Source organism: Microcaecilia unicolor, chromosome 3 (genome assembly GCF_901765095.1).
Source record: "Microcaecilia unicolor chromosome 3, aMicUni1.1, whole genome shotgun sequence".
NCBI classification, from domain to species: domain Eukaryota; kingdom Metazoa; phylum Chordata; class Amphibia; order Gymnophiona; family Siphonopidae; genus Microcaecilia; species Microcaecilia unicolor.
Genome location: NC_044033.1, coordinates 396508102 through 396523516, shown reverse-complemented (window position 1 = coordinate 396523516; position 15415 = coordinate 396508102). Strand labels below are relative to the sequence as shown.

The 15415-nt window shown below is 46.9% G+C and overlaps 1 protein-coding gene across 5 annotated transcripts in view; it reads right to left on the bottom strand.

The window, feature by feature from the left end:
- The window catches only part of FDFT1 (farnesyl-diphosphate farnesyltransferase 1), a 123964-nt gene that overhangs the window by 56029 nt on the left and 52520 nt on the right, over positions 1–15415 (bottom strand). For 3 of the 5 annotated variants that reach the window (XM_030198721.1, XM_030198722.1, XM_030198724.1), the window contains exon 2: positions 14365–14462. In XM_030198721.1, coding sequence (XP_030054581.1) covers positions 14365–14462 — 98 coding nt within the window. Of the gene's footprint in view, positions 1–14364; positions 14878–15415 lie in introns of those variants that run through there. The other 2 variants (XM_030198723.1, XM_030198720.1) reach the window with 2 other exon arrangements.

Sequence of the window (15415 nt, the reverse complement as noted above, 5' to 3'; positions counted from 1 at the left end):
TTTTCAAAGCACTTAGCCTTCCAAAGTTCCATAGGTTTCTATGGAACTTTGGAAGGCTAAGTGCTTTGAAAATATGCCTCAGGTGACATTAGTGTGACAAAAGCATACTATCATTCCCTATATTAAAGGAAACTATTGAAAATCTGGAACAATTCTTCCTGTAGAGATACTAAGATCCCTTTGCTTCTAGACAACCCCGCAGCAGGGATGCTCCAATCGACGTCCAGCATATTAAAGTCACCTAGTAGTACCTCCCCTTTCTTAACTATCTTGTGAACGTCTTCAGTTAAGTTACTGTTGGCTCTCCGTCTGCCGTGGCTTTTTTTTTTTTTTTTTTTTAACCATTCTCCTCATTTTTATCAGTCATTTTTGAAAGTTCAATTTTAATGTATTGGATTTCCTGTGTGTACTTGCCCCAGCACCATTATCTCCTGCACTAGATCATGTGCTCCACTAAGGATTAGGTCTAGAATTGTTCCCCCTCTTGTTGGTTCCTGAACCAGCTGCTCTGCAAAGCAGTCTTTGATTTCATTAAGCAATTTTACCATTCTAGCATACCCAGTTGCATTTACCCAGTCAATATTGGGGTAATTGAAATCATCCATTGTTATTGTATTACTCGGTTTGTTAGCCTTTCTAATTTCTGATAACATTTCTGCAACTGTCTGTTCATCCTGGCCAGGTAGATGGTGGTACACTCCTATTACTATCCTTTTCCCCTTTATACATGGAATTTCTATCCATAAGGATTCCAAGATGTATTATGCGTCCTACAGAATTTTTAGTCTATTCAAGGCCCTGAACGTATAATGCTACCCCTCCACCAATTCGATCTACCATGTCACTGCAATATAATTTCTACCCTGGTATGACAGTGTCCCATTGGTTATCTTCCTTCCACCAGATCTCAGAGACACCTATATTATCTATCTTTTCATTTAGTGCAATATATTCTAGCACTCCCATCATATTTCTTAGGCTTTTGGAATTTGCATAAGCCCAGACTCTGGTATTCTGAAGCTGCAGCAAAATGCAAATCTGGTAATGGAGTTTGGTTTCCATTGATCTGGGAGAAGCCGCAGGGGTCTAATATGGCCAGTGGACATTGCTCAGCTAAAGATTCAGCCTGAAACCCTGCACAGGAACTTGATATGCCCACGATTCCCAACAAGAAAGTAGAAAAAAAAAAAGCTGCTTGTGGAGAGTCCCGATGCCAAAAAAATAAGCCACTAGCACTAAAACTGCCGCTGATAAATGACAGTTTGGGAAGCAAAAAAAAAAAAAAAAGGCACGGCAGATGGGGAGCCAACAGTAATTAAGAATTTAAAGGTGTACTCACCCTCAGCTTCTCTGCCCACAATGTGGGATTTTTTAACTGGAAAACTCAACTCATTCTCATAGAAAGCCGCGCACACTGAATTCACTGTGCCACAGAGACCAAAAGTGACCAATTTTCCCTTGGACTTTATTTTTGAATCCTGTGGGGAAGGAGGTGCAAGAGCAAGAGGTGGGAGTTGGGGGTGGGGGAAAGAGGACCTGGCACCACCAGGTGTACCTAAATAAGCCACCAGTAGCAGCCTAAAATACCTTCAGGTTTAACTGAACCACGACCAGAACAGGAGCCATAAATTCTGAAGAGACCAGAAGCTAATGGGAAACCATCCTCTGCCTGCTGGAGATAGAGAACACATCTGAACTTTGTTTTTTAAGGCTATGAGGCTTCTGGTCAGTCAATATCTCTCTTATCTCCACCTACTGATATATGGTCATAACCCATCAGTTTCTGGATTCATATGCTGCTGACAACAAGGAAGGAGAAATTATATCTTACCTGATAATTTTTTTTTAAACTGCCACAGATGAATCCAGAGACGCAGAATGACAAGTAGAAAATAGCAAAAACAGTTAACACCAAAATGAGCCATTATTCGAAACAGAGAAATGAACAAATCATAAGAACAGAGCACTGAAGAAGGGTGGAGTTCTGAAGAACTCGTCCTACTAAATGCCACGGCGGGAACACAAAGCAGGGTCGAGACTGGCCAAGGCTGAAGAATATCCATGCCTTCTGAACTGACTCCCGTCTTCTGCTGAAGAACCTGGAAACTGAGATCTATTAGGGGAGTGCCCCACCACCAAGTGTCCAGTGCCAGCTCCCATTCTGTTGAGTCCAGAAAGGTCCTGCTGTGGAAACCTACTTGCCCACTGAGAGTTCCCACTAAGGAATTTTTGGTTTTATTATTTATTTCTCAAAGTGAATTGAGAGAGAAGGGAGGATTCTAAAGCCCAATTTGTCCTGGCAGGACCAGGGTGTGTGAGAGCAATGTATCCACTTTTGTGCTGAAGGGGGAAGGGAACAGCACCTGCAAAATGCTCACCCAGAGAAAACCAGACAGACTGAATGAGTCACATTTACCAACTAGAAAAATAATCCAGTACCCCTGCTCAGCTACTGGCTCTCAAAGTCATACTGTGTGTGCTGTCAGCATTCTCAACCCCATGACAGACGCACATTGGCCTGCCTGACTGCCCCAGCATCTCCGCTGTCCCCGGTCCTCTGGGTGAGCCTAGAGGAAAATTCCCTACTGAGTACATTACAATAATATTAGTCCCCGACAAAGGGCATGAAGGTAGCCAGGCCAATTGAATTAATTATTATCAGTATTATCATTATTATCTGGGATATGTGCTACCAAAGAGAGCACTGTTAGAAAGCCTGGGAGCTGAAGGGACAGTATGAGGAATATACACAAACAGGATGAACAGGAAAGAAGGGTGGGGGGACAGGGGCCCGGCACCACCAAGCCAAAGTTGCACACAGTGGCACCAAGAAGTGCAAATGGGAGCTGCGGAGCCAAGCTCCGAGCTCAATCAGGTATGGTCCTGAGACTGTGACCTGCCATTAGACTCAACCACACTGTTCAGCCATCACTAGCAGAGAAGGGAGCTAGGCCAGGCATAGGAGCAGGTCAAGAAGATCCCAATGTCCCAATCTGCACATCTTTTAAGGCCATTCCACCCTCCCCCAGCAGGGTGGGTTTTTTTTTTTGTGTGTGTGTGCCTGCAGCCACCAAAGAATCAACTAAAGGTAATATAAGCCTCCCAAGCTCATTCTGAACAACAGATGGCAAGTCGTGGCCCAGGCCACCCTGAGACTGGAATCTAGGGTGGTCCACTGAACTGAAATGAGCTTGTGCATAGCTTCATGTACAAGGAATGCTTTAGGCAGTTTCCACTGTGCTAGCCGGAGTTTTGTGACTCCGAGCTATTAACATTCGGAGCCTCCAGAGCCTTAGCCATCTTCCTTGGGGGGGGGGGGGGGGGCATGTTAACAGCTGTAGACCCCAAACAAATATCTGTACAAACCGACAGTCACATCGGGTGTCCTACTCAAGGCAGTAATGAGATGTGAATGTGTGGACTGAAGACCATGTTGCAGCTTTGCAAATTTCTTCAATGGAGGCTGACCGCAAGTGGGCTGCCGATTCAGCCATGGCTCTGACATTGTGAGCCTTGACATGATCCTCCAGGGTCAGCCAAGTTTGAGCATAAGTGAAAGAAATGCAAATCTGACAGCCAATTAGAGATTGTACGTTTCCCAATGGCGACCCCCATCCTGTTGTGATCGAAAGAAAAAAAAAAGTTGGGTGGACTGTCTGTGGGGCTTAGTCTGCTCCAAGTAAAAAGCTAATGCTAGCTTGCAGTCCAAGGTGTGCAAGGCGCTCTCGCCAGAATGGGTATGATGTTGGAGAAAGAATGTTGGCAAGATTGGTTCAGATGGAATTCCAACAGAATCTTAGGCAGGAACTTAGGGTGCATGTGGAGGACTACTCTGTTCTGATGAAACTCGCTAAGGCTTGAAGCTCACAGACCCTACTCGCTGATGTAACAGCCACCAAGATGACCTTCCAGGTCAAGTACTTCAGATAACAGGAGTCTAGCGTCTGAAAAGGAACTGGGTGAGAACAACATTGAGGTCCCATGACACAGATGGAGTTTTGAAAAAAAGCAAACCTCTCATTAAGCGAACAACTAGAGGCTGTCCAGAGATGGGCTTACCCTCTACACATCGAAAAGCACCATTAATCAAATAGAGGTGAACCCTTACGGAGTTGGTCTTAAGACCAGATTTGGAAAGGTGTAGAAGGTATTCAAGCAGGAAATGGGATCTAGGGCCCTTCCCTCACACCAGGTGCAAACCTCCTCCATTTAAAATAGGAACAAAACTTAGTGGAATCTTTCCTGGAAGCCAGCAAGATGAGGGAGACACCCTCTGGAAGAGACAAGGAAGCAAATTCTAGGCTCTCAACATCCAGGCCATGAGGGCCAGAGACTGGAGGTTGGGATGCAGAAGTGATCCCTCGTTCTGCATGATAAGGGTCAGAAAACACTTCAATCTCCACGGTTCTTTGGAGGATAACTCCAGAAGAATAGGGAACCAAATCTGTCTGGGCCAGTAGGGAGCGATCAAAATCATGGTCCCATGATCTTGTTTGAGCTTCAGCAAAGTGTTCCCCACGAGGGGTATGTCAAAGTCATGGGCCTGAAGCTTGAAACAGAACTAAAGGACTGTGATTGACCTGAGTGCCCCACACTTGGAAGATCATGTTGAGAGACCACTTGTGCGGTTGCATGACCCTGCTCAGTCTGTTGACCAGGCAGGTGGCTTTACCCGCCAGATAAAAGTGGCATGGAGCATACCATGCTGGACAGCCCGTCAGATCTGAACAGCCTCCTGACACAGAGGGCGTGATCCGGTGCCTCCCTGCTTGTTGGTGTAATATATTGCAACCTGATTGTCTGTTTGATTGAGTACAATTTGGCGAGACAGCTGATCTCTGAAAGCCTTTAGAGCATTCCAAATAGCCAGGAGATTGATCTGGAGATCTGTTTCTTGGGTGGACCAAGCACCTTGAGTGTGAAGCCCATCTATATGTGTTCCCCACCCCAAGTGAGATGCATCAGTCATCAGCACTTTTTACAGCTGAGGAATTTGGAATGGAAGTCCCAGAGACAAACTGGATTGAATGGTCCACCACAACAGGGAGCAAGCAAGCTCTGGGGACACTCGGATGACATCCTCCAGGTCTCCCATGGCTTGGTACCAATGAGAAGCTAGGGTCCATTGGGCAGTTCTCATTTGAAGATGTGTCATGGGCATCAAACTGTGGATGCCATGTGGCCCAATAACATCAACATCTGCCGAGCCATGACCTGCTGAGAGGTTCAAACCCGAGAAGACAGTGCGACTAAAGCGTCCACTATCAGCCCTTGGAGGAAGGTTTGAACCTTCCGCGTATCGAGGGGGGCTCCAATGAATTCCAATTGCTGGACAGGGTGCAGATGAAACTTGAGATAGTTTAAAATGAACTCTAGTAGCTCGAGCACCCTAATAGTCCTCTGCATAGACTGTTGGACACCATCCTTCGACACGCTCTTCACCAGCCAATCATCAATATAAGGGAACACAGACTCCCAGTCTGCATAACGATGCTGCGACTACCACCAGACATTTGGTAGAAACCCTGGGAGCAATTTGATGGTCTTTGTTGCCAATGCAGGGTGTAGCTGACTATGTGAAGAACCCACCGGTCGGAAGTTACAAGGGGCCACCTTTCTTGGAAAAACTTCAGCCTCCCCCTGACTGGCAAGTCATCCGGGGCAGACACTGTTACTCTGGCTATGCTCTGATGGAGCCAGTCAAAAGCTTGCCCCTTGCTTCGAATGGGGAGCTGATGAGCCTTAGGTGCATGCTTTTGACGTGAACAAGCACGCTGGGGTTGAGACAGATGACAGAAGGCAGCATACCTACATCTTTGCGAGAAGTACACTCTCCTCCTCAACTTGCTAAAAGATCTCCTAGAGGAGTAGGCAGAAGCAGAAGGTGCCCAGCGAGAGAGAGAATGGATGGTATCTGTAGGTTTCTTGATGAGGTCAGCGAATTTCTCTCAAAAAAAAAAAAAAAAAAAAAGTTATCCATCAGCACGTGCCATCCGCAAAACGCTACTGAACTGGTTCCAAGTCAGAAACATACAGCCATGACAGTCTGCGCATCGTTATACTCTGGGCAGAGATCCTGGAAGCCACAATAAAAGTGTATAGGCGCCCCTGGCCAAGAACATATGACATGCCTTCTGCTGCTTGGTCAACTGGCAAAGCGATTTGGCCTCCTCCAGAAAGAAACTGTCTGCCAAACCTAGCAGCTTGCGCACCGAGTCTCACAAGTACATACTCGTGAACAGCTGGTTAGACTGAATATGGGAGATGAGCATAGAGGCCTGAAACACCCAACGTCCAAAAGAGTCCAAGGTTCTAGCTTTCCTGCCCAGGGGCGCTGAAGCATAATCTCTAGAATTCTTGGTCCTTTTGAGGGCAGAATCAACCACCAGGGAATGATGAGGCAGTTTGATAACCCAGGGGTACTCTGAATCCAGTACATGGTGTCAATTTTGGGGGGGGAGTACTGGGACAGACAGAGGGGACTCCCAATTCTGCACAAGATCATCACATAAGATCTTGTGAAATGGGACCATCACAGCCTCTCTAGGAGGAGACTTGTAATCCAGGACTTCTAGCATCTTGGGCCTGGGCTTGTCCTCCACCTACAAAGGAAATGGAATGACAGCTGTCATTTCCTTTCCTGTGGAGGGGAGGAGTCAGATAGTATCCTATACGACTCCTCCTCTGAGAAGTACTGAGGGACATCAGACTCCCAAGAGCGCTTCTTATCGGTATCCGCCAAATACTCCTCTGGAGAAGGCCGAGACCAAGCCTGCCTTGACCTAAAGGAGTCATGCCCCCCGAGAGGGGTGTTGAGGAGTCAGCTCCCGCATTGACTCTGGCGAAGCTTCCTCCACAGACATTGAGGGATCGTCAGCTTGGGTGGCAGTCGAGGACAGGGCCGCACGTAACACCAGCGTTGAATGCCTCACCATAGGCTGAGGGCCAAGTGGGGCTGCAACTAGATTTATGGCAGGCACAAGCACCCTCAATGCCAATGCACTCTATTAAATGAAGCCAGCCAGAGCACAAGGCCCGGATGTGCTCATCAAGGACCAACACTGGGAAAGGCTGAGGCATCGGCTCAAAGACAGTCTGCAGAACTGCTGGGGTCGAGACGGGAAGCTGGTCCTAGCTGCATGGAGACCGTTGCATTGGCACCTCTTGTATGGAACAGGCGACCCTCAGGCGACCCTCAGGGGGAGGAATGCTGGCTTCGGCCTAACCCCTGGTAAGCCTTTCCTCAGCTGAGAGGTGCCCACCTCTACCACCGGCTGCCTTTCAGGTGCTGTGGAGGACTTGCAGCTCATCTGCATATCCTTACAGCCTTCTCCGGGGTGACACCCAGGTCCACCCCGATCCACTCAGGGCCTCCGCTCTAGGTGCCCAGCGCTCCCACCAGGTGCTGTGGAGGACTTGCAGCCCTCCTGCATTTCCTCACAGCTGTATCCGGGGTGACTCCAGTTCCACCCCGATCTTCCCAGGGCCTTCTCTCCAAGTGCACAGAGTTTCCAGGTGCTTTTTGGCTAGGATCAGGCGACCCTCAGGGGGAGGAATGCTGGCTTCGGCCTAACCCCTGGTAAGCCTTTCCTCAGCTGAGAGGTGCCCACCTCTACCACCGGCTGCCTTTCAGGTGCTGTGGAGGACTTGCAGCTCATCTGCATATCCTTACAGCCTTCTCCGGGGTGACACCCAGGTCCACCCCGATCCACTCAGGGCCTCCGCTCTAGGTGCCGCGCGGGGCATTTTTCTCTTTCTATCTAATCTTTTTCCAGTTGCTAAAGTACCTTAATCGTTTATGGCCCCTATTCACATTCTCTTCCTAGCTCTGTCCCTTCCTAATCTTTTCCCTCACCCCCTACCTCTCTCCGCTACAGGAACTCACTTCCCATCCATTGACTTCATCACCTCACCTTCTCTCCTACCCTCTTCCTCCCTCTTGGCTTTTAATCTCCGTCTCTTTCTTCCCTCCATTTTGCCTTCCCCATTCCACCTAAATATCTCTCGCCTTCGACGCCTTCGTGGCCACACCTCTCCTACTCTCCTCCGCTCTCTTTTACTCCTTCTCTTACTCTCACAGCTGGTGACATCAATCCCAATCCTGGCCCTCCTCACCAACTATTATCCAAACTCTACAGATCTCACCGTGACCTCTCTAACCTCATCTCTATTCCTCTACCCCCCTCCTCTTCTCTGCCCTTCTCTTGCGCCCTATGGAATGCCCGCTCTATCTGTAACAAACTCCCCTATATCCAGGACCTCTTTATCTCACGTCACCTCCATCTGCTCGCCATAACAGAAACCTGGCTCTGCCCTGATGACTCTGCTTCAGTCGCAGCCCTGTGCCATGGCGGTTATCTATTTTCACATACTCCTCGCCCTGCTGGCCGTGGGGGCGGTGTTGGACTACTTCTCTCTCCCTCCTCCAGATTTCAATCCCTTCTTCCACCTCAATCTCACTGTTTTTCCTCCTTTGAAGTCCACTCTATCCGCCTTTTCTCTCCTCTGCCTCTTCAAATAGCGGTCATTTATCGTCCCCCTGATAAGTCCCTTTCATCCTTTCTCAGTGACTTTGACGCCTGGCTTGCCTTCTTCCATGATCCTTCCTCCCCCTCTCTCATCCTTGGTGACTAATATTCCTGCTAATGATCCTTCCAACTCTTATATTTCCAAGTTACTCACTTTAACGTTGTCCTTTAATCTCCAACTATGCTCCACCTCCCCCACTCATCAAAAATGGTCACTGTCTTGATCTCATCTTCTCCTCCAACTGTTCACCTTCTAGTTTCCTTGCCTCTGATCTTCCCTCCTCTGATCACCATCTTATAACTTTCACACTTAAATCTCCTCCCTCCCAGTCCCGTCCCTTCCTATCCTATCTAATTTATCTAGGAATCTTCACGATATTGACCCTTCATCTCTATCCTCCCATGTTTCAAACCTCCTCTCTACTGTGGCACCATCCACGTCTGTCAACGAGGCTGTTTCTTCTTACAACAATACTCTATCCTCTGCCTTAGACACTCTTGCACCTTTGATGACCCGCCCTGTAAGGCGTACAAAACCCCAACCTTGGCTGACTTCTAATATCCGCTACCTACGTTCCTGTACCTGCTCCGCCGAACGCCTCTGGCGGAAATCTCGGGCCCTTGCTGATTTCTTACACTTTAAGTTCATGCTGACCTCCTTCCAATCTGCTCTTTTACGTGCCAAACAGGATTATTATATCCAACTGACCAACTCACTTGGCTCTAATCCTCGACTTCTCTTCACCACATTGAACTCTCTCCTCAAGGTGCCCCCTCCCCCAACTCCCCCTTCATTATCTCCTCAGACCCTTGCTGAATTCTTTCACAACAAGGTTCAAAAGATAAACCTTGCTTTCTCTACCTCACCAGCTCTCCCTCCACTAGTCCGTTCCCCTCTCTCTCCTTCCCCTCATTCCCTTTCCTCCTTTCCTGAAGTTACTATTGAGGAAACTACTTCTCCTTTCTTCCTCAAAATGTACCACCTGTTCCTCTGATCCCATTCCCACCCACCTTCTTAATGCCATCTCTCCTACTCTTATTCCTTTTATCTGTCACATTCTCAACCTCTCACTTTCCACTGCGACTGTCCCTGCTGCCTTTAAACATGCTGTGGTCACACCTCTCCTTAAGAAGCCTTCACTTGACCCTACTTGTCCCTCTAATTACCGACCCATCTCCCTCCTTCCTTTTCTCTCTAAATTACTTGAGCGTGCTGTTCACCGCCGCTGCCTTGATTTTCTCTCCTCACATGCTATTCTTGACCCATTACAATCTGGTTTTCGCCCTCTCCACTCAACCGAAACTGCGCTTACTAAAGTCTCCAATGACCTATTACTGGCTAAATCCAGAGGTCAATATTCCATCCTCATTCTTCTTGATCTTTCCGCTGCTTTTGACACTGTCGATCACAGCATACTTCTCGATACCCTGTCCTCACTTGGATTCCAGGGCTCTGTCCTTTCCTGGTTCTCTTCCTACCTCTCCCTCCGCACCTTTAGTGTTCGCTCTGGTGGATCCTCTTCTACTTCTATCCCTCTGCCTGTCGGCGTACCTCAGGGTTCTGTTCTTGGTCCCCTCCTCTTTTCTATCTACACTTCTTCCCTTGGTTCATTAATCTCATCCCATGGCTTTTCCTACCATCTCTATGCTGATGACTCCCAAATCTACCTTTCTACCCCTGATATCTCACCTTGCATCCAAACCAAAGTTTCAGCGTGCTTGTCTGACATTGCTGCCTGGATGTCTCAACGCCACCTGAAATTAAATATGACCAAAACCGAGCTTCTCATTTTCCCCCCCAAACCCACCTCCCCGCTCCCCCCATTTTCTATTTCTGTTGATGGCTCTCTCATTCTCCCTGTCTCCTCAGCTCGAAACCTTGGGGTCATCTTTGACTCTTCTCTCTCCTTCTCTGCTCATATCCAGTAGACCGCCAAGACCTGTCGTTTCTTTCTTTACAACATCCGTAAAATCCGCCCCTTTCTTTCCGAGCACTCTACCAAAACCCTCATCCACACCCTTGTCACCTCTCGTTTAGACTACTGCAATCTGCTTCTTGCTGGCCTCCCACTTAGTCACCTCTCCCCTCTCCAGTTGGTTCAAAACTCTGCTGCCCGTCTCATCTTCCGCCAGGGTCGCTTTACTCATACTACCCCTCTCCTCAAGACGCTTCACTGGCTCCCTATCCGTTTTCGCATCCTGTTCAAACTTCTTCTACTAACCTATAAATGTATTCACTCTGCTGCTCCCCAGTATCTCTCCACACTCGTCCTTCCCTACACCCCTTCCCGTGCACTCCGCTCCATGGATAAATCCTTCTTATCTGTTCCCTTCTCCACTACTGCCAACTCCAGACTTCGTGCCTTCTGTCTCGCTGCACCCTACGCCTGGAATAAACTTCCTGAGCCCCTACGTCTTGCCCCATCCTTGGCCACCTTTAAATCTAGACTGAAAGCCCACCTCTTTAACATTGCTTTTGACTCGTAACCACTTGTAACCACTCGCCTCCACCTACCCTCCTCTCTTCCTTCCCGTTCACATTAATTGATTTGATTTGCTTACTTTATTTATTTTTTGTCTATTAGATTGTAAGCTCTTTGAGCAGGGACTGTCTTTCTTCTATGTTTGTGCAGCGCTGCGTATGCCTTGTAGCGCTATAGAAATGCTAAATAGTAGTAGTAGGAACAGGAGCGGTCCTCCTGTAGCCGACACTTCTTGGGTGCCGACCCTCTCGGTGCCCCAGAGATCCTGGCACCTTGTGTCGAGGAGGATCGATGCCCGAACGCTTCTTGGCCTTCTCTCGATGCCAGTCATCAAAGTTCCTCGGTGCCAATGAGGACGACATTGAATCCTCCAGTTGCCTTGGGGTCAGGTCTGACGCAGGTCAATCCTAGGGGCTCTGCACAGCAGTCGGTGACCCACTCGATGCACAACTGCTCCCAGTGTCTTCAGGTCTAGCAGCCATACAAACCAATGCTCCTGATGGTGATGCAATACAACAAAGCAGTGGGTACTGTTGTATTGTGACTATCCGTGGGATTTCGTTGAGTTCTCCACATTTGTGGATTCTCTCCTGATGGTGATGCAACACCTGATGCTGATGCCAACGCCAAGGATTCGGACCGGGTTCCAAAAATCTTCCCTCATTGAGCTTCTCTGGCCAACTGAGTCCTTTTCTTCCTGCAAAGACACAGTTGTAAGGGCTATGATTAGGCCCCAAATAAAGCCCACTTTAGGCCCACTTAAAGCCACTGGGAACTCTCATGGACATGGAAAGAAAACCTTCCGTGGCCAAATCAAGTGACTCAATGGTGCCAAAAAAGGATCAGAGCACCAGAGGAAAAAAACCAAAGAGAACCCGACCGAAGTCGAGGCCTAACTGTGGCCTAAAGACGAGGAAGAACCCGAACACAGGAAACAAGAAAAAAAAACACAGTGAAAAAAAAAAAAAAAAAAGACACAGAAAAACACTCAAATCTCTTTCCGAAGCAGGCCTTGTGAGGAGCAGAGAAAAATAGCACCCACTCCCCACCACAATAAAGGTGAGAAGGCACTCACGCATGTGCAGTGGAGTGAGTCACTCCACAAAGACTCTTAAGCTTGGAATAAGCTCCAGATAGGGCAGCATGGGTTGTGTTTACCTACTTGTGAGAATTACAGGCCTGCTTGTCCTCGGAGAATCATTTTTTCTTTTTTTTTTAAAAACTCTGTGAGGAAGGAGGAAGTGGCTAGATAGGGGAGGGACCTGGCACCACCACGTGCACCCTCTAAAGCCGGAACCGCTTAGCCTATGCGCCCCCAGGCTCTACTGAACTGGGAAACCCAGAACAGGAACCATAACACAGATGAAACCAGGAGCTTGCGACAGACCGTCCACCGCCTGCTGGAGATACATGTAAAGTAGCATTCTGTCCTATAAGACAGAGTTCAGTGCTCTCTATCTCCACCTGCTGGTAGATGTCACAAGTCTCTGGATTCATCTGCTGCAGGTGCTAAGGTAGCTAGGATTCAAATCTCTTGAAGTTTTGGATCTCGCTTGTCTCTACGGGAATTCCGTGCATCTACACAGTGCAAGATTTATCCTAAGCAGGTGGGAGATGAAGCACTCACTGAAGTGAAGCTGGTACCACAGCCTTCCTGCATGGTATGGCTCTTGTTGAATGCTCACTATAATAAACTTGGGTTCCAATTAATTTATCTTTTTTTATATATGCACTTTAAAATGCTATAAATATTATAAAGTGTTTTAAATGTGCTCAGACCATACCATTTACACCCATTATATCCCCAAGAGGAATATGTGGTGGTGTCACAATGGAACCATCATTGCACATATGATGTTCCGCCTCCTAATATTTGTGTATGTACATACAGCTAAGCCCAAGTAGATCTTTATCACCAGTGTATGCATATATCTATAATAAATATGTATAGGTCATAAGCTACTCACATTAAATACTGTTAGGCTTGAGCTCAAACCTCCGCCCATACATTATGGTGCATTCCATATTACCATCCGATACATAGATAATAGGACATACAATACAACATTTGCTTGAACCTAAAGGAGGTATATGTTAATTCATGACACCCTGATCTCACTTCCCCCACATATCTTACATAAACCAACCCACAATGCGATATGCACATATATTCACACAGTTATTTCACTTCATTTCTTGTTGAATGCTACCAGCATAATGCTGAAATCCTGTGGTATTCTTGCAGTACTTTGAGATCAGTGTAGGATTTTGGGCAATATGCTGATCATACTCTACAAGAGCCACCTGGTGCAGTAAGAACACAGCACCAGCCTGTACAGAGAGGGGGGGGGGGGTCCCTAAAGCAATCAAGGGTTAAAGAGCTTGCTCAAGGTCACACAAGGAGTGGCAGTGGAATCTGAACCTCTCCCCTTTGGCATGAACATTTGCACCTGCCATAGAGCAGGATAAGCTTTTGTGCCTAACTTTAGGTGCACCACTGTTGACTTACGATAGTATTCTATAACTGATTTGGTGCTTAAAGGATTTTAACAAGTATAAACACTCATCACAGGCATTAAAAAAAACCCTTTCAAAAGGATTATTTAAAACTCCACTTGTAGGCAATTTTTGGATCAACAAACAAACGTGACAAAAGGAAAAAAAGTCTAACGACTTAGTTTAAAAGGAACTGAGTGCTCTTCAACTTTACTTTGATTAAAGTTGAATGGAACTCTGTTCCTTGAAAGCTAAGTCATTAAACCTTTTTCTCCTTTTATTACATTTAAATTGATTGATCCAGAAATTGCATACAAATGGGTTTCTGCCACTAATCCATGCTTAAAAACAACTCCCTTATGGCGTGCGGGCACCTTAAAGACATTAGCAGGCACTACAATTTATTGTTTTAATAACTCTATCACAATATTTGCAATCCAGCTGGTTTAAATAGTAAAGATATAAGGGCAAGGCCTAAGACCCAGATTGGTAGGAACAGAAGTCCTGGAAACTGGCAGAACTATGTTTCTTTGCAAACAGGATCTGCTCTGTTGATTCCACACTTTATTGAATTCAGTTTTTTGCATCTGCTGGGAGGCTGTCCCATGCATCCATCCGTAAGCACCACCATTTCCAAAATGATAGAGGGCACTAAGCACAACATAAATTACCCCTTTCTGGACACAGTTAAGGAGCTTGTTCAATGTTGAGGTTACTCAGCTTCCACAGCGCTAGTTCCTATGCCTTTGCCTACTTCTGTTACTGCCTCATGTTACTCCCCTCGGGGACTCCTCACTTGAGCTAGAACTTCATTTATACTAAAAACTGTTTCTATTTAAATAGTTGTAGACACTCACCGCAGCTCTCCATCCAGTGCCTGAATCACAGCGGCAAAGCTTCTGCTGGTCTCATTTAGGTACTTGTAGCAAGTTTTCAGACTGTCACTTATGGAGTCCTGTTGGCGAAAGCAGGAAGGGTGAATTCGAGAGACCGCATGAGTCTGTAAAGGCACACAGTTTTGTACGATCCTGCCTTCTCGCAACCCCCTTTCATGTCGCCTGTTCACTGACAACAGAGAACGCTGGCTGCTATGTTTTTGGGCTGGTGAGAGGGACAAAGTTCTCTTGAAGAGAGAAACAGCCGTCTTACAGTTTGTGCAGGCCATGAGTCCAAATGGAGTGTTCAACCTAAGAGATCAGAGCTCACAAAAGTGATCCTCGGCCCTGCTCTCCATGGCGAGTGCTGCATTTGGTGGGCGTATACGCACAGCAACGTTTTGACAGGGTTTTCTCTGCAGGAAAGGAGACGACCATGACAGCACAGCCCTTCTTGCAGGAAGGGAACAGGCTCAGGCCCTTCCTCCCCCACCAACACTGTTTACAGGAGACTAACAAGGCTGTAAAGATTTAACTGTTTCTGTGCTGGAGTTCAGTCACAGGTTCAGATAACTATTAGCATAAGAATTTTACGTGTTTTCCTAAAGTAATGTTACACCAGACACTCAGTCAAGGTTTCTGTGCTGCTGTGGGAAAAGAACCAGCACTGAAAAGTGGGAAAGACATTTTTCAGCAACATTATAGGGAACCACCCCCACCCACTCTCCACCCCCATTTACCTTACATCAGAGCCAAATCTCAATATCACATGCAAAAATTCATACAAATAGAGTTCTCTAGCACCAAAAAGGAATTCTCTGTTCTATTTTTATATACCACCTTTCTATTCAAAGTGATATACAAAAAGTACACACACATTACAATTTAATACATTATATAAATACAAACCAAAATTAACCCAGATTTCCAAAACCCTCGTTAAAAGCCCAGTCTTCAAGCCTTTCTAAAACAATATCAGACTTTGACCTAATTTTTCTTGGTAACGTATTTCATAACCAATGGGTTTTACAGA